At 39.9% G+C, this 21,570-nt stretch overlaps 1 protein-coding gene across 1 annotated transcript in view; it reads left to right on the forward strand.

Moving 5' to 3' along the window:
* ARHGAP10 (Rho GTPase activating protein 10) overlaps nt 1-21,570 on the forward strand; it is a 127,650-nt gene that overhangs the window by 101,946 nt on the left and 4,134 nt on the right. Inside the window, exons 20-22 of the mRNA XM_060778866.2 lie at nt 1,623-1,782; nt 8,375-8,512; nt 10,243-10,334. Coding sequence (XP_060634849.2) covers nt 1,623-1,782; nt 8,375-8,512; nt 10,243-10,334 — 390 coding nt within the window. The remainder of the gene's footprint in view (nt 1-1,622; nt 1,783-8,374; nt 8,513-10,242; nt 10,335-21,570) is intronic.

Below are 21,570 nucleotides of genomic sequence, written 5' to 3' on the forward strand. Positions count from 1 at the left end.
CTCCCATAGTAACGAAATTTGGCAACCCAACATATAAAAACAAATAATTACTTAACAACTAAAATTAAATTTAAAAAAACACAACTCTTTATGTCAGACATAAGACAAAGCATCAAATATTGAACAGAAGCATCAATTTCCCAGTTCCTTGGGGACAAATAGATTGATCATTGCTCAAGATATCTATTGAGCTGGTGGGGTGAATAGGGCACAGATACGGATGGTAGCTATTAGGTATAATGGTAATATTACCTACTACTACTACTATAAGAGAAGAAGCTATATAATTAGCACGTTGCAAGTAGTCTTTGCCAGTTTTAGGTATCACAGTAATATAAGCCTTATATAGCAAAATAATGAAGAACCATATATAAATGCCTCATTATAGTTCTGGATAAGATGAGTTCTTTATGTCATTCTACTCCTTAGGCTTTCCTAGTATTTTAAATTCCTAATTGCGCTGCTTTTCATCTTTAAATGTAAAGGTGCATAATAAGTATGCTCTTGTAATCTAAACATGGGAGGAAATGTTAAGGGTGGGAAACCTTCTAAATCATGCTGTGCTAAATTGGTGTGGGAAGCTCTTTCCTGCTCTTCCTTATAAGAGGAAGCAGCATCTTTTTGTTTCCCATAATTAAAGGTCTACAACAGGGGTTCTCAAACTAAGGCCCAGGGGTGGATACCGCCCTCCAAGGCCATTTACCTGGGTCACTCAGGGTCAACCTAAGTCTGAAACGACTTGAAAGCACACAACAAGAACAACAACAGTCCTATCTCAACAGCCAAAATCAGGTTCACACTTCCCATTGAAATACTAATAAGTTTATATTTGTTAAAATTGTTCATTTTGATTATTGTATTGTTTTAAAGTGTTTTTACACTACAGATAAGATATGTGCACTGTGCATAGGAATTCATTCATTTTTTTTTTCAAATTATAATCCGGCCCTCCAACAGTTTGAGGGACAGTGACCTGGCCCTCTGTTTAAAAAGTTTGAGGACCCTTAGTCTACAACAATCCAAGAAACTACCTTGAAAAATGAGTTCAAGTATGTTTGATTTTTTAGCCATTTCCTGTATCTTCTACTCCTAATTCATACTGGTATCTAAAAATACTAAAATAGAATTCAATAATATACTTTCTTTGAGGCAAAATTTTCTTTATCTTTCATGTCAGAAAACATTACCCCAACATGAGTTAATTCAGTGTCATTCATTCATTCTGTATGTAGTCATTGAGTGGATGATAATGAAGTCTTAGTTTCAGTATGTTGTTGTAAATGATGATTTAGATATAAATTATGCATCTGAATAATTGAGTGGCAGCTAATGATGAATATCCCCCATGTTTATCCAGAAAATGTATCTAGTTGATGATGTAGTTATGCCACTATGCTAATTTTATGAGAGAAAAGCTGTCAATTCTCCTCCAGTTCTAGTGAACAGCAGTTTCATGGTTAATTAAGTTTACCTCTAGCTCGAAGCCATTCATAAGTTAGGATAGCAAAGATCAATTAAATCTGTATCAAGAGGCAAATATTTATTTTTCTTTTGCATAATAAGTATCATGCTACAGTTTTGTACTTTCTTCATTTAAAACATGTTTCTCACTCATTCCTCAGATGACAGCCTTAATCCTCCCAAAGAATGCACGCCCACTGGTAGCACGGATTCTCTTTCTTCTCAGTCTCCAACCACTGCTACCCCCAACAGCCCTCCAGATGAACAGAAAAACCATCTTATGAGTGACAGTGGTGATACAGGGGACTGGGCAGCCCATCCGTAAGTAGCAGCATCCATTTTCCAAAGCAGGTTTACTATTTAACATAGAAAAAATGTGTTGCTCAGTGAAAGTACAAGCAATACTTTCAGTTTCTTCCGAAGCATTTTTCTATTGTTTCTAATAAAATAATCGAAATCAAGAAAAAAATAACATACTCCTGCTGATTATGTCTTCTGCTCATTAAATGCCTTAGCTTGTTGATTGTTCCTCTGTTGTTTTTTTTCGTATCAGGAGCGACTTGAGAAACTGCAAGTCGCTTCTGGTGTGAGCGAATTGGCCATCTGCAAGGACGCTGCCCAGGGGATGCCCAGATGTTTTACCACCTTGTGGTGGGAGGCCTCTCTCATGTCCCCGCATGGGAAGCTGGAGCTATCAGATGGGAGCTTACCCCGCTCCCAATATTCAAACCGACCTTTCGGTCAGCAGTTCAGCCAGCACAAAGGTTTAACCCATTGCACCACCGGGGTCCTGTTCCTTTGTTCAATTTGGGGGAATCATACTTCTACCGTCAATGTGATGTGATCGCTAAAAAAATCGGATTTAGGAGTTTAGTGTCTAGATCTAGGGAAGTCATGCTACCCTTCTATTCTGCCTTGGTCAGACCACACCTGGAATACTGTGTCCAATTCTGGGCACCAACTGAAGGGAGATGTTGACGAGCTGGAATGTTTCCACAGGAGGGTGACTAAAATGATCAAGGGTCTGGAGAACAAGCCCTATGAGGAGCACCTTAAAGAGCTGGACATGTTTAGCTTGCAAAAGAGAAGGCTGAGAGGTGACATTATGGTCATGTATAAATATGTGAGGGGAAGTCATAGGGAGGAGGGGGCAAGCTTGTTTTTTGCTGCCTTAGAGACTTGGATGTGGAACAATGGCTTCAAATTACAGGAAAGGAGATTCCACCTGAACATTATGAAGAACTTCCTAACTGTGAGAGCTGTTCAGAAGTGGAACACTTTGCCCTGGAATGTGGTGGAGGCTCCTTCTTTGTAGGCTTTTAAGCACAGACTGGATGCCCATCTGTCAGGGGTGCTTTGAATGTAGTTTTCCTGCTTCTTGGCAGTGGGTTAGACTGGATGACCCACAAGGTCTGATCCAACTCTATGATTCAATGAGTGTAGAGTTCTCCCCATTCAGCAGGGTCCCCTGATAATATATATATCATTTTTGGGGACCAGAGAGATTATTGGAGGAGACAAGAATCCACTTCTACTGTGCTCATTCCATGTGCATAAATTTGAAACCTACCATTAGATTTGGAAAATGTATTGACTGTTGTAAATGTAGATTCTCACATATGAAAAAATGTAGCCCTTCAGGTGCACTTGAAATGATATTTAGAAAAGGGTATCAAAGTATTTTAGAATAAGCATGTAAATGAAAATCATTCTTATAATTAACCTAGAGCTCTGAGTAAAAGTAGTACAATGCAATTTAATGTCTCTTCCCCCATTCTTCAGTAATATTAAATCTAAAAGTTCAGTCCTCTGTGCAATCATTTGGAAAAGAGAAATGTGGAATCACAGTGGCAGTCACAGTGGAAGATTGAAGACTGGTATAGTTGGAATAGTGTTTCTGTGCTGTGTAGCCCAGGGAAACATTCTATTCTGGGTTAAACCTTTTGTAGAAAGTGAATCATACTAAGACTTTTTAAAAGAGTGAATCTTTTATTGCAATTCAAAGCGCCCAGAAGGAAGCCTGTATAGCTGATTGCTTTGTTAAAAAGTTACCATTATGACTTTTGCTCTTTCTTGTGCTAAGATAAAGAGCTCAGCTATTCAGAGTCAGATCTGTCTGTTTTTAATGCTGCTAAAACTGCTGTTCTGAGGGGCCTAGTCAGAGTGTGAAGATCCATTCCTACATTTCTTTTATTTGTTTAATTATGTTAATAAGACATGCCGCATTATCACAGGATGTCTACACCCCACACCACTGGAGAAATTACAGTGTTTAGCTGGTATCACACCACCTGACATCTGCTAAGAAGTAGCAGGCCATAATGAAAGGACCAAGGGATTGACATCTGTAGCCCATCCTCTGTTCGGATATCAGCCAGCATGCCAACACCTTAAATCAAGAAACAGCTTCCTAAGATCTACAGAGATATTCCCAGGAACATCTCAACAAGCGAGAGTCCAAAAGTGGCAGGCTAAAACCCAGCACCCCCATCAGTGGCTGAGACCGGTTGAGAAATTCCTTCCTGGGCATACAGAAGAGTTGACGACCTGGAAGGCGCTGAACAGACTGTGCTCTTGCACCACGAGATGCAGAGCTAACCTTAAGAAATGGGGCTACAAAGTGGAGTCCACGACATACAAGTGTGGAGAAGAGCAAACCACAGACCAACTTACTACAATGCAGCATGAGCACCGCCACATGCACAATGGTGGACATTGTCACAGTGACACCAGAGTGGCCAGCTTCTGGTCAAAAGACATTTAGCACAATGCCAAGTGCTTTTTTTAAAAAAAAACTTTGTGTTTTTAAATGCATTTTAACTATACCCTCAACTTTCTTCTGACACGATAAATAAAAAAATAATGTTCCACCTTTCTTCCAGCAAGGGAGACAATTTTTCCTCCCATGTAGAAATTGATGAGCACTTAAGAATGCAGTGCTGTTTCAGGTCCAGTGGTTTCTGTGTTTTTTAAACTATACACAAACAGATAGGCACATTCATCATTCATGATAGGATGCATGTTAGAAATATGCAGTTTCCTATATAGCCATGGTAACCATATCATATATGTAGTAGGTAAAGGTAAAGGTTTTCCCCTGACATTAAGTCCAGTCGTGTCCGACTCTGGGGGTTGGTGCTCATCTCCATTTCTAAGCTGAAGAGCCGACATTGTGTGTAGACACCTCCAATGTCATGTGGCTGACATGACTGCAAGGAACACTGTTACATTCCCGCTGGAGCGGTACCTATTGATCTACTCACATTTGCATCTTTTTGAACTGCTAGGTTGACAGAACCTGGGATTGACAGTGGAAGCTTACACTGCTCCCCGGATTAGAATCTCCGACCTTTCGATCAACAAGTTTAGCAGTTCAACAGTTTAACCCACTACACCACCGGGGCCTCCCCTAAATATTGTAGGCCTTCTTATTACTCGAGGTTGTGGAACACAGTTTCATTTATATGGAAAGAGAGCTGTGGATACCTCAAAATCACTTTGGAGAACATAGCAATGTCTAGTGGAGGGTTTTCTCTAGGCTTCCAGCGCAATTTGGTTGTCAACTTCCACTGGAGGTTCTACTGAAAGTTGACTATAGAATCATGCTTTGAAGCAAGTCAGAAAAAAATCAGAAATTGGCTCCTGAATGTGAGTGCACATCTTTAGCGATAGTTTATAACTTTCCTATTCATCTCTCTTATAACTAAATTATACAAGGCAATAGTTTTCCTTGTCACTCTTTCCATTCATCCATGATTGTAAAAACATTTCACATGGCTCCCTTACTTGTACTTCTGCCCTTTTAGCTAGTCTAAATTTACTGTAATCTAAGGGCCCCCTGGTGGCACAGCGGGTTAAACCACTGAGCCCCTGAACTTGCTGACCGAAAGACAGTTTGAATCTGGGGAGTAGGGTGAGCTCCCGCTTTTTAGCCCAGCTTCTGCCAATCTAGTAGTTCGAAAACATGCAGATATGAGTAAATCATTAGGTACTGCTTCTGCGGGAAGGTAATGGCACTCCATGCAGTCATGTCAGCCACATGACCTTGGAGGTGTCTACAGACAGTGCCAGCTCATCAGCTTAGAAATGGAGATACCTTTACCTTTTTAAAGGTCTTTATAATTCAGGAATTTGTTCTACATCACACAACTTGAGTATATAACAATGAGATTTTTAATAAAAGTGAGTGTTTTTTACTGCAATAGTTTTCTTTTGAAATGGAAATATAGGTTTTGAGGGGGAGAGAGAGGAGGAATCACAGATAGCCCATGTGGATATTTGATGGGCAGCATTCTTTTTAGTTACATCCGCAGAGACTTCACTACATTTCTTTCAGAAATAGAGCTTTTCTTTGCCGCATTGTAGGCCATGAACTCTTCATATATAGTTATATATCCACAATCTGTATCTGACAGGAGCACTACAGTGATTTCTCTTCAGCAGGACTGAATTTCTCATAAAACAAGGGAGAAGGAGGAATGAAGCTCAAAGGTGTCTGCTCTTCTCAGAATTTATTTTGCCTCTTGGAAAGGATCTGGTACTATGTGCTGTTAAATTTGTAACATACCCATTAGATAAAAGTTGAGGAACACATACTTCATCACTTGACATGCTGGATCGGTATGCTATTGGATGACACATGAATGTGTTTACAGTATCCTATATACTCATGTCTAAATCTATAAATCTGAGCCAAAAAGCAACCCCCAGACGTCGCTCAACTTCTTCATGGGCCACTGTAAGTACTGTACCCTAACTCTTCGCAAAAAACGAGCCATCGCTTTCTCTGAGCAGAGTGGTGAAATGACAAGAATGTAGTCTGTACCAGGAGAACCTAAAAGAAGTTGCTACCTCCTCTGCTCACTTTGCCATGATGTCACTTCTATCCTTTTCAAATGCCTGGGGAGGGAAATGTTGCCACAGCCAAGGGCAGCTGCCCCCCGAAGCAGCACTGGAGCTTTCCCACATATGTTGAATGAACCTTGATTTATTTACAGGTGATATAAAAATCCATAATTTTGGTCCCCAAACCTGCCCTCAACTTATACATGAAGTCAATTTATACGTGACTATATACAGGGAAAACTAAGGCCCGGGGGGCAGATGCAGCCCCCAGGTGCTTACCTCAGGTCCTCCTCATTTTCCCTGTCTCAGCATAAGGACTTGGTGGTCCGCCGCATCCTTATGCCAAGAGAACAGCTTGAGGAAGGCATGCAGCGGCTGAGAGGCCTCCTGAGCACTCTTGGCAATTGCCTGTCTCACCCTCCTCCTGGCATAATGCTGAGAGGACAGCCCGAAGATCGGGGGAGGAGGATCGAGGCAGTGGGTGCATGTTTTGTTTTCCTCCCAGCATAAGGATGAAGTGAGTAGCCCCATCCTTATACCAGGCAGAAAATCTGAGGATGACCTGGAGCCCTGCCCCGCCCCCTCCTTTCACATTCCCTCTCCCTCCCAGGCCCGTCTCACCCAGCGCATGCCTGGCCACCCTCTCTCGATCAAGCCCACAATGTGGCCCTCAAGGGGAAAAAAGTTTGCACATGCATGCTTAATATAGCAAAATAATGTTTAGGGGCGGGCTGTGGAGCAGCTAGTTAGTAGCCTCAAGACCAAGAGGTCTTGAGTTCAAAGCCAGCACAGGTCAGAGTGAGCTCCTGACCATTAACAATCTAGCTTGCTGTTGACCTATGCAGCCCAAAAGACAGTTGCATCTGCCAGGTAGGAAATTTAGGTACCGCTTTATGCAGGGAGGCTAATTTAACTAATTTATGACACCATAAAACCTTCTAGCAGCAAGATGAGGAAGTACTCCAACAAAAACTCAGTATCACAAGTGGACAGTGAAGCAGCAGCTCCCCCTGTGGCTGGAATCAAGCAAACCTTCATGAAGCCGGAAAGCTGGAATGTTAAATTACCTCTGTGTCTGTCTATATATGTTGTACATCTAAATGGCATTGAATGCTTGCCATGTATATGTGCATTATAATCCGCCCTGAGTCCCCTGCGCAGTGAGAAAGGCGGAATATAAATACTATAAATTAATAAATGGTAATTTCTGTAGTCTAGTCTTCAATTTCAGAATCAGATGATAACATTCATGGTTCTTTCTCTTTTTTGAGATCTGGGTTAGGTCATCTCAGGAAAGGGAAACTTGAGTTTTGTTGTAATAAGATGACAAATTATACTGTTTATAGCAGTGACACTCTGCCTTTTAAAAAATATAAATCACTTAAAGTGGACCTTGTGGAACAATATAAGACTCTCCTTTCATCTTTCCTCTTCAGATCAGACTAAAGACTAGAACTTGGATGCCATCCCATAGCTTTAAGGCTTACATTATGCTTCCATTTCCACCATGGAACAGTGTTTCATTTTATTTAAGACAAGGGAATCCCTTTTTTAAAAGAGTCAAAAACTATGATGGACAATGTGTCCATATCTATCAGGACATTTATTGCTGTTTGTAGAAGTATAAAAGTCTGTAGCTCCTTGTTAGACATGTTATTAGCAATTGTTTGATGTTCCCAGACTTTGATTAGATCACACTGGGTGCCAACCAACCCTCCTCTGTATAAATGTCATTATTTAACTAAGCCTCTTCAATTTTCTAAGAGCGTGGTATGGTTCATGCATGGCAATAAAACCCAACTCAATAAAAAGTAAAAATATATTTGCCTACATGACACAAAGCAGGTTTTTTCATGTTAGGTTGTGTAAGTTGCTATGATTATAACCTATACATGTATGACTGGTGGTATGTATTAGAAAGGCATCTCGTAAGGACACAAAGCATGCATTATAATTTCATTGATTTAAGTTGTATCAGAATTTATATATATTAGAAGCCAATTACTTGTAAAGGTATGAAGTTGAAACTATGAATTGCTAATCATTCCCTGAAAATATCTCCTTTCAGTTCCATTGAGATTCATTCATCGATGGTTTCCTGGACAAATATTCAGTCAAGCGCAGCACCTACCTCAGTTGCACCACCATCATTATCATCATTCTCTTTTCCCTCCCCTGGCAGAGAGACTGACAAACCAGCTGGAAGGTAGTGTTGTGCTATTGGTTATATTTATCCAAGTTTTTATCTTTTGTATTCTGGGAAAAGCAAAATAACGTTTTGGGTTTATTGGGGGGGGGGGGTGTAAGAAAAAAGAAAGAAAAAAGAACAAGCAGGTAACTGTGTTTTCTTTTAACGTACCTTACAAATAATCATTTTGATTTTTTAAGGTTTGAATGGTGGGGGAGATCTGTACAGAAATTATAGCTTGAACCAGACTATTAGGTGTGGAAGAACCAGGAATTGTTTTTTTTCCTGGTATGCCAAGAGAAACTTACCTTATTTGTGTCTGTTGGTTAGCATTGTTTTTTCTCTGGAATCATGTTATTTATTTATTTATGATATTTCTACCCACCCACCCTTTCTCGAACCCGAAGGTGACTCAAGGAGGCTTTACAACATAGGCAGTTGTTTGATGCCATTAAAACAATGTAAAAATTACAATTAACCTTTTAAACAGAATTATAAAATAATACATTAAAACCTTTTAAAACATATAAAACCACTACCAAAAACATTGTCTAAGCTGTTCTAGTATTTGATTTCGCATAGTCTGTGTTTATCTATTGCACTAGATTCCCAAAGGCTTGTTCAAAAAGCCATGTTTTTACTTTTCTGCAGAAGGTCTGGAGAGAAGGGGTTGATCTAATATTCCTAGGGAGGGAGTTCCACAGTCGAGGGGCCACCACTGAGAAGGCCCTATCTCTCATGCCTGCTAGTCGTGCCTGCGAAGAAGGTTAGGGACTGGCACCTTATGGCTCAGGAGACCATACTGAGTAGCACTAGCATAGACTACACTACATTGTGTCCTAACTGCAGTTTCACGCACAGTGAGAAAACATGGCTGGAACTAGATTATGTGAGAATTAAAGACATCTCCATCTGCTTTAATTGAGATTAGAACAGTATTTGACAAGTTTTTCTCATGCTACTTCAAGCGAAAGGTTGTGTGAAACTATTTCACTGTGCATCTTTCTGGGTATAAAAGCAGCTTTTATGCCTTGGTCAAAGGCTGTAGATTTTATTGGTTCTCCCTTCCTTCCCCACATCCTCTCTTTTTATTTTCTTTGAAAAACAACAAACTTCAACTAGCTGTAATTACATGAGAGAGTGAGCTCTATAAACCTCGATTTCTCCATATATAATAGCCAAATTACTCAACTTTCCAATTTAGTTTTATACCGATCAGCTGTTTCAGCGCAAATCAGAGTGTAACTTTATGAACCTAAGACAGTAATCACTTTATTAAAACGTAGCTAACGTTAGCATATATATCTCTAGGATTAGCTACATTGACTGACTGAAGTGTGTTGGGATGCTTATGACTTTAGTTAAACAGGCTTCTCCGCACCTTATGGTTTCTTTGCATTAAGTGCAAATTGTTACCTTGTATGCTCTGAATTTATTAAATAGTACAGGGATAGGAAGCGGACCTATCTAACCATCGTAACCAATTGTGAAGGATAATTGGGGATGGAGTCCAAAAATATTTGGAGGGATGCATTTTGTTATTGAGATGATTCTTCATGCAGATACAGTTTTGTTTCCTTGGAATTTCTCATGTTTTCTTGAACATTTGAAACCTTTTCCCCCCATTCATAGCTTGTGTAGACAATAGTGCCCCCCCTCTCTCTATATATTATGTATTCTAAATGTAACCACTGCAGACTGATCATGTTTGATTTAAGCACTAAGAAGAATGCACTTATATTTTTCAGTATTGTCAGCAGAAAAGCAAGAGCTGTATACCCATGTGAGGCAGAGCATAGCTCTGAATTATCTTTTCAAACTGGGGCAGTTTTTGAGGATGGTAAGTATTATAGTTTTTATAAAGCCAAAAATTAGCAAATTATAGTTAAATGTAGAAGTATAATTGCAGTGGGTGTTTCTTAGTGTGGACAATTTAATGTGTTGGTTTTTGAACATTTGAAGTACAATAATAAAGTGTAAAATAATAAAATAAGCCTCTTATTTATCATTGAAGAGCAGATTTTTAAAAAATGACAGCTATCCTACAGGATTGGGCTCTTATCTTACCAGTCATCTTGGCACAAGCAAACACAGTCTTTCAGCCCCAGTTTGAACGCTTTGATTCCTAAACATAGGAATTTGCTAAAATAATTAGTTCAGTATGTGTTTTAACACTCAAGAAACCTGAAATATTGGTTCTTCTTCATGATATCAGTGACTCACATATTCTCTGCACCTGCACACTATCTTCGGGAAAAAATCGTGTTCGTTCTCTTCAGCTGAAGCACCCCCCAACCCCCCCCCCCCCCCCACACACACACACACACGCTTTTTCAGTATGGTTTCCTCTGAAACCTTCTTAGTTCTCTTTCATTTATGATTGTAGCCACATCATAGGGAACTTTGTGCATTGTTTTTTTTATTCTTCTCCAGCTTATGGTATCTACAGCATACTTTGCATAGAGTGTCTCCTGTGGAAAGAAGATCCCACAAGCAGACAGTCATTCTAAGTGTGTGCTCTGCTTGTGGGAAGCCAACATTGTGGATAAGTGCTTACAGTGTAGAACCTTTTCCCACCAATGTGCTCAGAACAGAGTGTCAACTCTTAAAGCCCTTCTCTAGGGTACAGTCATCAACATCATTGATCTTGCCACCCAAAACAGACATCTTTTGATGACCTCTATGGGTATTACTTCATGCACTTTGATATCACTGGCTACAGCATATACTGTATGAATAAATTTTGCTGGTAGCGACAAAATCTCCTCTCATCAGGAAACCTTGGCACCATCAACTTTGAATTCAGCCCAGCTCCATTCAAAGTCATTGGCACTGCACCAGTCTGTGCACATTCTCTCTGAATTCTCTGCTGCTTCCAAAAAGCAAAATAAGTCTTCTAATGATGCTTTGGTTCATAAGAAGAATTAAAAGTCTGCTGAAGTTCCTTTGGATGATCCATTGTCTCATCATAAAAGGTCCAACCTTGCCCGTGTACCTTTGGGTGGTCCGTAGTAGTCAGTGGTGCTTGTGTGCCTAATGTTATTGATTGGACATCTGTTCCTTTCTTTGACTTGCTTTTCATAGAACCATAGAATAATAGAGACCACCTGGGCCATCTAGTCCAACCCCCTGCTATGCAGAAAAAGCACAATCGGGGTATCCCTGACAGATGGCCATCCAGCTTCTGTTTAAAAGTTTCCAATGAAAGAGCTTTCATCACACTCCAGGGCAGAGAGTTCCACTGTGGAACAGCTTATATGGTAAGGAAATTCCTCATGATGGAGTCTCCTTTAATTTGATCCCATTGCCCCTAATCCTAGTTTCAAGGGCAGTAGAAACAACTGCTCCCTCTTCCTTATGACACCCTATAACATTTATACATGACTGGAGACCAACCCTCTCTTCTGCAGGCTAAACATACTCAGTTATTTAAGAGCTCCTCATATGGAGCTGTAAGGTGCTCCTCTGAACACCTTACAGCTTGTGAACTGTGGTGCCCAGAATTGGACACAGTATTCCAGGTGACAAAGGCACCATTATGTTCCTTGATCTAGACACTATTGGCTTTTTAGTTACTGCATCATACTATTGGCTCATGTTCAACATATTGTCTATGAAGACTCCAAGATCTGTCGAGCCAGACATCACCCATTTTATATCTTTGCATTTCATTTTTTCTACCTAAGTGTAGTATTTTACATTTGTCCTTGTTGAAATTCATTTTCTTAGTTTTGGCCCAGCTCTCTAATCCTTTAAGGTCATTTTGAATTCTGATCCTGTCCTCTGGAGTATTAGCTATCCCTCCTAATTTCGTGTCATCTGCAAACTTGATAAACACGCCCTCTAAATCTTCATCCAAGTCATTAATAAAAATGTTGAACAGTACTGGGCCCAGGACCGATCCCTTCAATAGTCACTTGTTTCCAGGTTGAAGAGGAACCATTGGTGAACACCCTTTGGATTCGGTCACTTAACCAATTACATATCCACCTAATAGTAGTATTGCTTAGTCCACATTTGACTTGTTTGCTTTCAAGAAGGTCGTGGGGGACTTTGTACTGCTGAAATCAAGATATGCTGCAACCATAGCATTCCCTGCATCTACCAAGCTTGTAACTCTTATCAAAAAAAGAGATAAGATTGGTCTGGTATGACTTGTTTTTGAGAAATCCATGTTGACTTTAACTAATCACAGCATTCCTTTCTAAGTGATTGCAGACTGCCGCCTTAATGATCTGCTCCAGAAACTTTCCTGATATTGATGTCAGACTTTTTTTGTTGTTGTTGTGTCAGGAGCGACTTGAGAAACTGCAAGTCGCTTCTGTTGTGAGAGAATTGGCCGTCTGCAAAGACGTTGCCCAGGGAACGCCCGGATGATTTGATGCTTTTATCATCCTTGTTGGAGGCTTCTCTCATGTCCTCCGCATGAGGAGCTGGAGTTGATAGAGGGAGCTCATCCGCCTCTCCCCGGATTCGAACCTGTGACCTGTCAGTCTTCAATCCTGCCGGCACAGGTGTTTAACCCACTGCGCCACCGGGGACAGTGTCAGGCTGACTGGACGGTAATTGTTTGGGTCCTCCTTTTTCCCTTCTTGAAGATAGGTACAACATTTGCCTCCTCCAGTCTGCTGGGACTTCTTTGTTCTCCAAGAATTCTCAAAGATTATTGCAAGTGACTCTGAAATTATTTCTGCTAGTCCCTTCAATACTCTTGGCTGTAGTTCATCTGGCTCTGGAGACTTGAATTCATTTAGAGTTGCCAGGTATTCCTGGACCACTTCTTTCCTTATTTTGGGTTGCATTTCCCCTGTTGTTGGCTCCATATTAACCCTGATTATGTGGGCTCAGCCACATCTGTAGCTGGTCTTCCTATGCACATTTCTGGGGCGGGGGGGGGGGGGATATTTTGGGAGTGTGGATAAGTGAAACTGAATACTGAATCTGTGTATAAGGGAGTCATGCTATACATTTTAGTTGTGAATTGTTTGTCACATGCAAATATAAAACAGTATGTGAATTCTTTGAAATTATACACACACATATATATATTTTCTTATCCCCTTCTAGTGGCATTCTATAAGTTTGCTGCAGATTTTCTATCCTTGCCCAGTTTGTTGACTGCTTCTTCTGGGATCAGAGAAAGTCCCATTAGACCACTGTGTTCTGTATTTTTGTTTCCAGTACCTAACCCAGGATAAAGAATTAAAACAAAGTGCAGTTCTTTTGGGTGGCAAGTCTAAATCCTCTGTAACATTTAATATAGCCTTCTTAAGTGGAATCCCTCAGTGTGATAGGAATATGTGGTAGGCCGATGAAGTATTATGTTCATTTCCAAGGATATTCTTTGAGCCATACCTTGCCCTATCTGCTGGGAATCTGACTTCTGGTTGATGCTGCCCTTAGGAGTGGAGCAGTAATCAGCATGGATCCAGATAAATAGAACAGCCAGAAAAGATGACCAGTTGCAGACCTGGTTTCTCTACATGTTATGAGAGAAAACTTTAGATTTATGGAGGACTTAATAAAATTGTGGTGTTAGAAGCAACTTGAAGGGGAAAATAGTTTTTTAAAAAGTGGCTTCTTTTTCCTTCTATAGTGCTGTCTACTGACATCAGTATCTCATCCCCAAAATATATTTTGGATTTATTTCTTCTGAGCTCAATCACCTCCTTAGGAAATTGTTTTTCTCATTGTTTTAAACAAGCGGAGACAGGAAAATAACCCTTTAAAAACCCCTATTTTTCTAGATGGAAAGAAGAGGAAAAGGCATGTTTAAAAGCAAAAATATTCATCAGGCTTGTTGCTCAAATGTGCAAAGACACATTTAGTTGGGAAATCTGGCCCAGATTTTATTATTTTTGTTGCAGCAGATGAAGAAGTTTGAGCCTCTCGTCATCTCATTTCCCCTTCTGTTCTCCCCTTCTTTCTGTACACCTGGCCTATATATTTACCATTACGGAAACATGCTTCACGTAGACGTTTCTTGTCAAAATCTACCTTACAGGCAGATTGTGTCAGAGCCGAGTGTGATAAAAGAGGAATTAAATAAATGTTTAGTTTCTTCAAAGCCTTCCCTTACAAGCAGGTTTAATTTAGTTTAAGGGTGGGATCTCTTAACATGTCTGTGAAGAACTCTTCTAGTCAGATCTATGTATGAGAATATTGAAGCACATAGTTCACGACACAGGAATTTAGTAGAACATTTCCAGACTTGTCACATCTTGTGCTTGTTTCTCAAAAGGAAGTGAAGAGATACAGTAAACTTTTTCCTGCTATAAACGATTGAAATGATATCTTGGTTGAATAGGAACCACCGACCCCGTGTTCTTCCCACATTACTAAAGCCACATTTAGAAAGTGTTGATGCTTTTCTCCCTCCTACTTCTCCACAGCATCATTTTTTTAGAATACAGTAACAAATAGTCTTGTGCATTTGTATAGAATTGCCATCCGTTTCTGTTTGTTTAATTTGTATGGCCCCATTCTCGTTTTTGAGTGCTGCTTCCGAAAACGGGGCCTTTCGGAATGAGTGGATTCATTCTTTCGTCTGGATGAACAAAAATTTTCAGACCATTGGGCAACATGGGTGGCCTTCCTAAAACTGAGGGGAAGGGGAGCCCCGAGGTTAAAGGCAGGGCTTAAGATACCACTGATTTTGAGATGTTTTCCTCTGGATCTGCAGAGGAGACCTATAGCCTGGTAACGTCACTGTTTTCTTGGGCTCTGATTGGCCCAGACACCTCCTCCTCCTCCTCTGATGCATGTGGAAGAACTCCCTGGATTGCATGAAGAAAAGCATGCAGCCTGAAAACGAAACAAAGAAATGGACACCGTGCAACTTTCTCTTTTGTTTCATCCAAAAAACTGTTCTTTTGTTTCATGCCATCCAAATGGATGGTATGAAACGAATACCTAAATGAAACAAATGGAACAAATACTGCACCCACTTCTAGTAAAGAATAAACAAAATGGGCCGCACTAAAGATAGTAGTGCTTGATCTTTTAGTTCCTTTCCTTGTAACATTGTATTGACTTGTTTTACTGTTTCAACTTACTGAGTTTCCTAAAATTTCTTTTCATTGTAGAACACATGCTCTAAATATAGGATGTCCCTCCTATATCTTCAGTTGAATAAAAATCAGATAGTGAATGGTGTCAAAAACTGGAGAGCTAGAAATTAAGTGCTGAAATAAGCATTAATTCTGGTTTAGACCTTTTGCTTTTTTCCATATGGTAAAAAGTCATTTAGCCTTTATACCAGGTTCACTTCGTAAAAGAAAACCCGCCCTTTTAATATCTGGCCATTGTTTGTTTAAGATCAGTTTCTCAAAAACATTTTTGATCATTATAGTAGCCAATGACCAATTTTGTCCTTGAGTTTTCAAACTTATATTGATATTTCTTTTTATATAGTTCCGAAAAAAAGCCATAACAATACATACTGATTGAAACATAGGCTGTTTTTCAAGATAAAAACAATCATCCACTGAACGCTTGGAAATTCCCCCTGTACTTTCTTCTGTACAAACAAGAACTTGTTCTTCATGTTTAACAATTTCAGTCTAACAATTTACTCAAGTAAATTTAGTAAACATATATGTTTTCCAGTATTTTTTATTATTAAAGCTACCTCTTCTTCTCTTGTTTCTGGCCAAAGTTGACTACCTTTTGGGAAAGAGGTGATTACAGCTGTGACTAACACATTGGTCTTGCTAATTTCAAACATGTTATCAGGGATAATAATTAGTCAAGTTCCTTTTTTTATAAATCCACGAAACGATCAATTCTCAATTGTCCTTTGACTGTCCTCCAAAAAAAGTTGCATCTTTGTTGTTACCCCTTTTCTCATTGTCTCCCTCCTTTATGCACTTAGACTGCCTTCAGACACCATGGAATCAATTCAAATTCATCACTTAGTTTAAATTCCCCTACACTTTAATAATTCTCAAATGAAGAATTAAGATAATAATACATCATTTCTCCTGCTCTACCAATAACTTTAACTATCCAAGTGACAATGCATCAATCAAATTGACATACTGTTAGTATCAACTATTAAAATAACTGTTAAATTAGGTCTGACATGAGGTGCCTTTTCCGTTAAGGAAGATTTTGTGTCATTCTTCTTTTTCTTTTCCGTTCCTTACTATCCCTTTCCTCTCTTATGTCTTTATCCTCCTATTTTTCTTTGACAGGGAAATTTAAGATAGGTAAAGGTTTCCCCTTGACATTAAGTCTAGTCGTGTCCGACTCTGGGGGTTGTTCTCATCTCCATTTCTAAGCCGAAGAGCTGGCGTTGTCCATGGATGCCTCCAAGGTCATGTGGTTGGCATAACTGCATGGAGCACCATTACCTTCCTGCAGAAGCGGTACCTATTGATCTGCTCACATTTGCATGTTTTCGAACTGCTAGATTGGCAGAAGCTGGCGCTAACAATGGGAGCTCATCCCATCCCACGGATTCAAACCACCAATCTTCTGATCAGCAAGTTCAGCAGTTTAACCCACTGCATCGTCATGGCCCCCCAAATTTAAGATACCAGTATTTTCCTTAAAACTAAGGTATTTAAACTTACTTTTTCTAGTAAGGAGAAATATGCCATAGATGACTTGAGTTGTGGTGGCAAAGTAAATACAGAATACTTTGGGATACTGAAGTAGATCCAAAGTCTGTTGATTGGATCTCAGAGTTCTTGGTTTAGCATGATTCTACAGAAGAGGAAGAACAACAGTAGGTCCAGTCATTACACTTTCCTTCAGTGGCTAATTAAGTGGTTTTTCGAAGCGTTTTATCCCAAGGACAAAACTTGCTGATGGAAACTTCATAGTAAAGAGATACATATCTTTCTTGCCTCCAAGATTGTTTGTATTTGCCTAGGTGAGAAGATGGAGGTTTCGCTTTTGCCAAGAGGTTCTCTCCACAGGTTTTCTAGATTTGTAGAGCATATATTGTTCCTGTAGTGCATATACTGCATGCACTTTTACAGTTAGGCCTATGTATATAGGATGAGATTTGCATTTGAATATATCCAAGTGAGATTTCTAAACATGTAACTTAGGAATTTGAAAGGCCTGATGAGGTTAGCAACAGATTTGGATTGTTCAATCTGATATTCACAGTTTCTTTCCAGGATTGGGAACAAAAGAGAAAAAAAGATATGATTCAGTAATAATACATTTTAAATAGTGAAAATACAGGAACCAACAAAGTCTGGTAATAATAAGTTGATTTGAAAAATCAAGATCACAAGAAAAATAGGTAGGCATAAAATGCTGTAAAAAAAGTCAGAAAAATATTTCAAGTGCTGGAACCCTGTTAGCTAATTCAAGTTAATTTAGACCCACTGAATCATTTCTTTTAAGGCAAGTTGCTACTACATAGGTATATCTACGTGGGGCTGCCCTTGAAAATGGCTCGGAAGTTCCAACTGGTCCAACGAGCAGCAGCCAGGATGTTAACTGGGGCCCCTTACAGAGAGAGGTCAACCCTCCTGTTCAAGGAGCTCCACTGGCTGCCGTTTATTTTCCGAGCCCAATTTAAGGTGCAGGTGCTTACCTACAAAGCCCTGAACGGTTTGGGACCATCCTACCTGCGTGACCGCATCTCCATCTACGAACCCACGCGTTCACTTCGGTCATCTGGAGAGGCCCTGCTCGTGATCCCACCTGTGTCACAAGCGCGTTTGGTGGGGACACGAGACAGGGCCTTTTCCGTGGTGGCTCCCCGACTCTGGAACACCCTCCCCAAAGATCTTAGACAGGGCCCTACATTGGCAGTCTTCAGAAAGAACTTGAAGACCTGGCTGTTCCGATGTGCCATCCCAGATTAGGAAATCTCCAATACCAAGTCCCATAAGCACTTTACTAGAACTAAGATTGCTGCACACCGCACACTGCACTTGCCCTATAATGCCTTATATACCACCTGTCACATCAGCAATTTTAATCCTATACCCATTACTGTGGCCCGGCCCAGTTTTATTGTGTCTTAGTGTATTGTTTATTGCTTGTTGTTTATATTGCTTTAATTGTTTTTAATTTGCCTTAGGTTTTGTATTGTTATGTTGTGTGTTGAGGCCTTGGCCTTTGTAAGCCGCATCGAGTCTTTCGGGAGATGCTAGCGGGGTACAAATAAAGTTTAATAATAATAATAATAATAATAATAATAATAATAATAATAATATCCAGCAGAATAAAATTTGTTATTGTTGTTGCAACTGCTACAGTATTTTACCTGATCTATTTAACGGCTTCACTCTAGTCAGGGTTAACAATAGCCTTTATGCCAAGTTAAAGTATGCAAAAGTTGAAAACTTCCATGAGACAGACTGGCTCTGAACTGAACCAAAATGGTGATCTAGAGATTGATAATGTAGGTGGGTGCTCCTCAGATATCTGAAGTGAAACCTCCAGTAACAGTGTTTGCTTGCATTCTCTTCTCTTACTGAGGCTTCACCTAAGTATATAATAATAAATTGAATATATCATTGTCCCTTAGTACTTTCTTCTTGGTTGCTGCCCCTTACTTTGAGTGTTAGCTTCTTGTGTACAGCACTTGATTTCTACTTTGACTGCAATGTGCCATGTGTAGTGATAGGTAAAGGTAAAGGTTTCCCCTGACATTAAGTCTATTCGTGCCCAACTCTGGGGGGTGGTGCTCATCTCCATTTCTAAGCTGAAGAGCTGGCATTGTCCGTAGAACCTCCAAGGTCATGTGGCCAGCATGACTGCATGGAGCACCATTACCTTCCCACAGAAGCAGTGCCTGTTGATCTACTCATATTTGCATGTTGTTGAACTGCTAGGTTGGCAGAAGCTGAGGCCAACATTAGGAGCTCACCCCGCCTCTCGGATTTGAACCGCTGACCTTTCAGTCAGTAAGTTCAGCGGTTTAACCCGCTATGTCACCAGGGCCGTGTAGAGCATGTGTAGTGATGCTCCTACTATGTTTCTTCGATTATTACACACACTTTTCCCCCATATAAACATCTCTAAAAGTGGGGTGTGTTTTAGAACTGCAGGCACTTTTTAAATATATAAATAAAGCTTTTTTTCTGTTGGTGGTCTTATAATCAATGGTATCTTAGAGTTGAAGAAATACAGTGCATATCGGTAGTGAGTGTAAATAATTAATATAAAAGATGGAAAAAATATATATAAAAGATGGTCTGGTATAGCTTTATCAAAACTTCTCCGTCCGAATTGGGCTGGGTCATCTCTATTTTAAGCCTTAAAATATGATAGTAATTAGGCTAACTTTTATATTTCGACTGACATAGAGAAATTGAAGTTCATGTAATGAATACACCCCCCTCCCTCTCTTCCTCTTTCTCTGTGTGGTAGAGTCATGGCTGCTGTGAAGAAACATTTTGGAGACCATTTGTGGTGATGTTAGAGCATTCCATTTGAAATGTGCTCATACCCTATAATCATGAAGTGAAAATGACAAAAGGATAAATGGCATGCTAATTATTAACAGTAGTTTAAAGTTTTCAATTGAGAAGGGTATTTTTCTATGTGTTCCTTTTTGGCAGAGTTTAATCAAACCCTTCCATTATTATGAGATGCATTTTCAATTTTTGACATCATTGTAGAGATCCATTTTGAGTTTGAAGCTGTGTGCATTAATGTACGTATCTGTCATCTTGATTTTTTTTCCCTCATAAAATATATGCATAAGCAGCACTGCTCTTTAGTTGCCTGGCACTTGCACTTGAAAGTGAAGAGCTACAAAACACAGAACCATGATTTTTCTTTAAGCTTCTGGGTAACTTGTTATAGTGTTATTTTCATATTTTTAGTTATAGTCTATCTTCAAGGAGAGAGATAATTGCTTCACTGTCTTTCTACCAAATACCCACACTTTAATACCCACTTTCCACAGTGTTTGCTGTGGAAATATTATGTTTATATGTTTCTTAATAACTTAAATTGTGCGAGTCTGCTCCAAATCTCTTTGGGAGAAGCTGTAAACTCCTATAAATCCAAGGCCCTGTTTCCTTCAGTTCTATTCAAGCATTTCTGTGCCTTCTACCCACTCTACCCTAGTGTCCATGTAAACCAGGTATAGGGAAACCCAGGCCCAGGGACCGAATGCGGCCCCTTGGGCTCTTTTCTCGGGCCCTCCTCTCTCTCACCATCCTATCCTTCTCTCTTTCGTTCCTCCTTACTTCTCTTTTTCTCCTTCCCTTCCACCTTTTCGTCCTTCCTTCCTTCTCTCTTTCCTTCCTCCTTCCCTTCCCTCTTTCTTCTTGCATCCTTCCCACCCTTTCATTCTTCCTTCCTCCGCTCCATGTCTCCCTTTCTCCTTCCTTCCTTCCTTTTTGTATTTCCTTTCTCCTTCCCTTCCCTTCTTCCATCCCTCTTTTCTCCCTCCTCTCTCTCTCTCTTTCTCCTTCCATCCTTCCTTTCCTCCCTTTCATCCTTCCTTCCTTCCCTTCCAACCATCCATCCATCACTGGCAGCCAGTCCCCCCAGCAGCAAGTGCTAGCCTATGGCCCCCAAGTTAGAAAGTTTGCCCATGCCTGATGTAAAAGAAGAACTAATTCATCTTGGAGTCTCCCATAATGCCCTAGTGCTTGCTTATTATTCACTTCCAGCAGTGTGCAGGCAATGTTAACACAGCACTGAAAACTAAATTCTTATTTTTCAGTTTCTGCATGTTTCACATACTTTGTTCTGAGTGAGTAGATTCTATCCTTATATTTGTGCATATATATCTAATAGTACTCAAAACTACCTTGGGAACATATACCATGGAAAACAAATGAGAAAACTACTAAAATCATCACAATGCTCCGTAAATATCAAAGCGTTTTAAAAAAGCCTGGTAAGAAGAGATGGGTCACACCTTTTTTGTAAGCAATGAGAAGTGATCATGACTCTGATGGAAATTCTGTTTACATTTGGGACCAACACAGGAGAAAGCTGTTTTCCACATACATCTGCAAATGATAATAGTCTCAGAAAAACATTAAGAATCACAATGACACAGATTTTATTTATTTATTTACATTATTTATATCCCACCCATATCAGCCCGCAGGCGACTCCATCCCTCTTTCCTCCCTCCTCTC

Source organism: Anolis sagrei, chromosome 5 (assembly GCF_037176765.1).
Source record: "Anolis sagrei isolate rAnoSag1 chromosome 5, rAnoSag1.mat, whole genome shotgun sequence".
NCBI lineage: Eukaryota > Metazoa > Chordata > Lepidosauria > Squamata > Dactyloidae > Anolis > Anolis sagrei.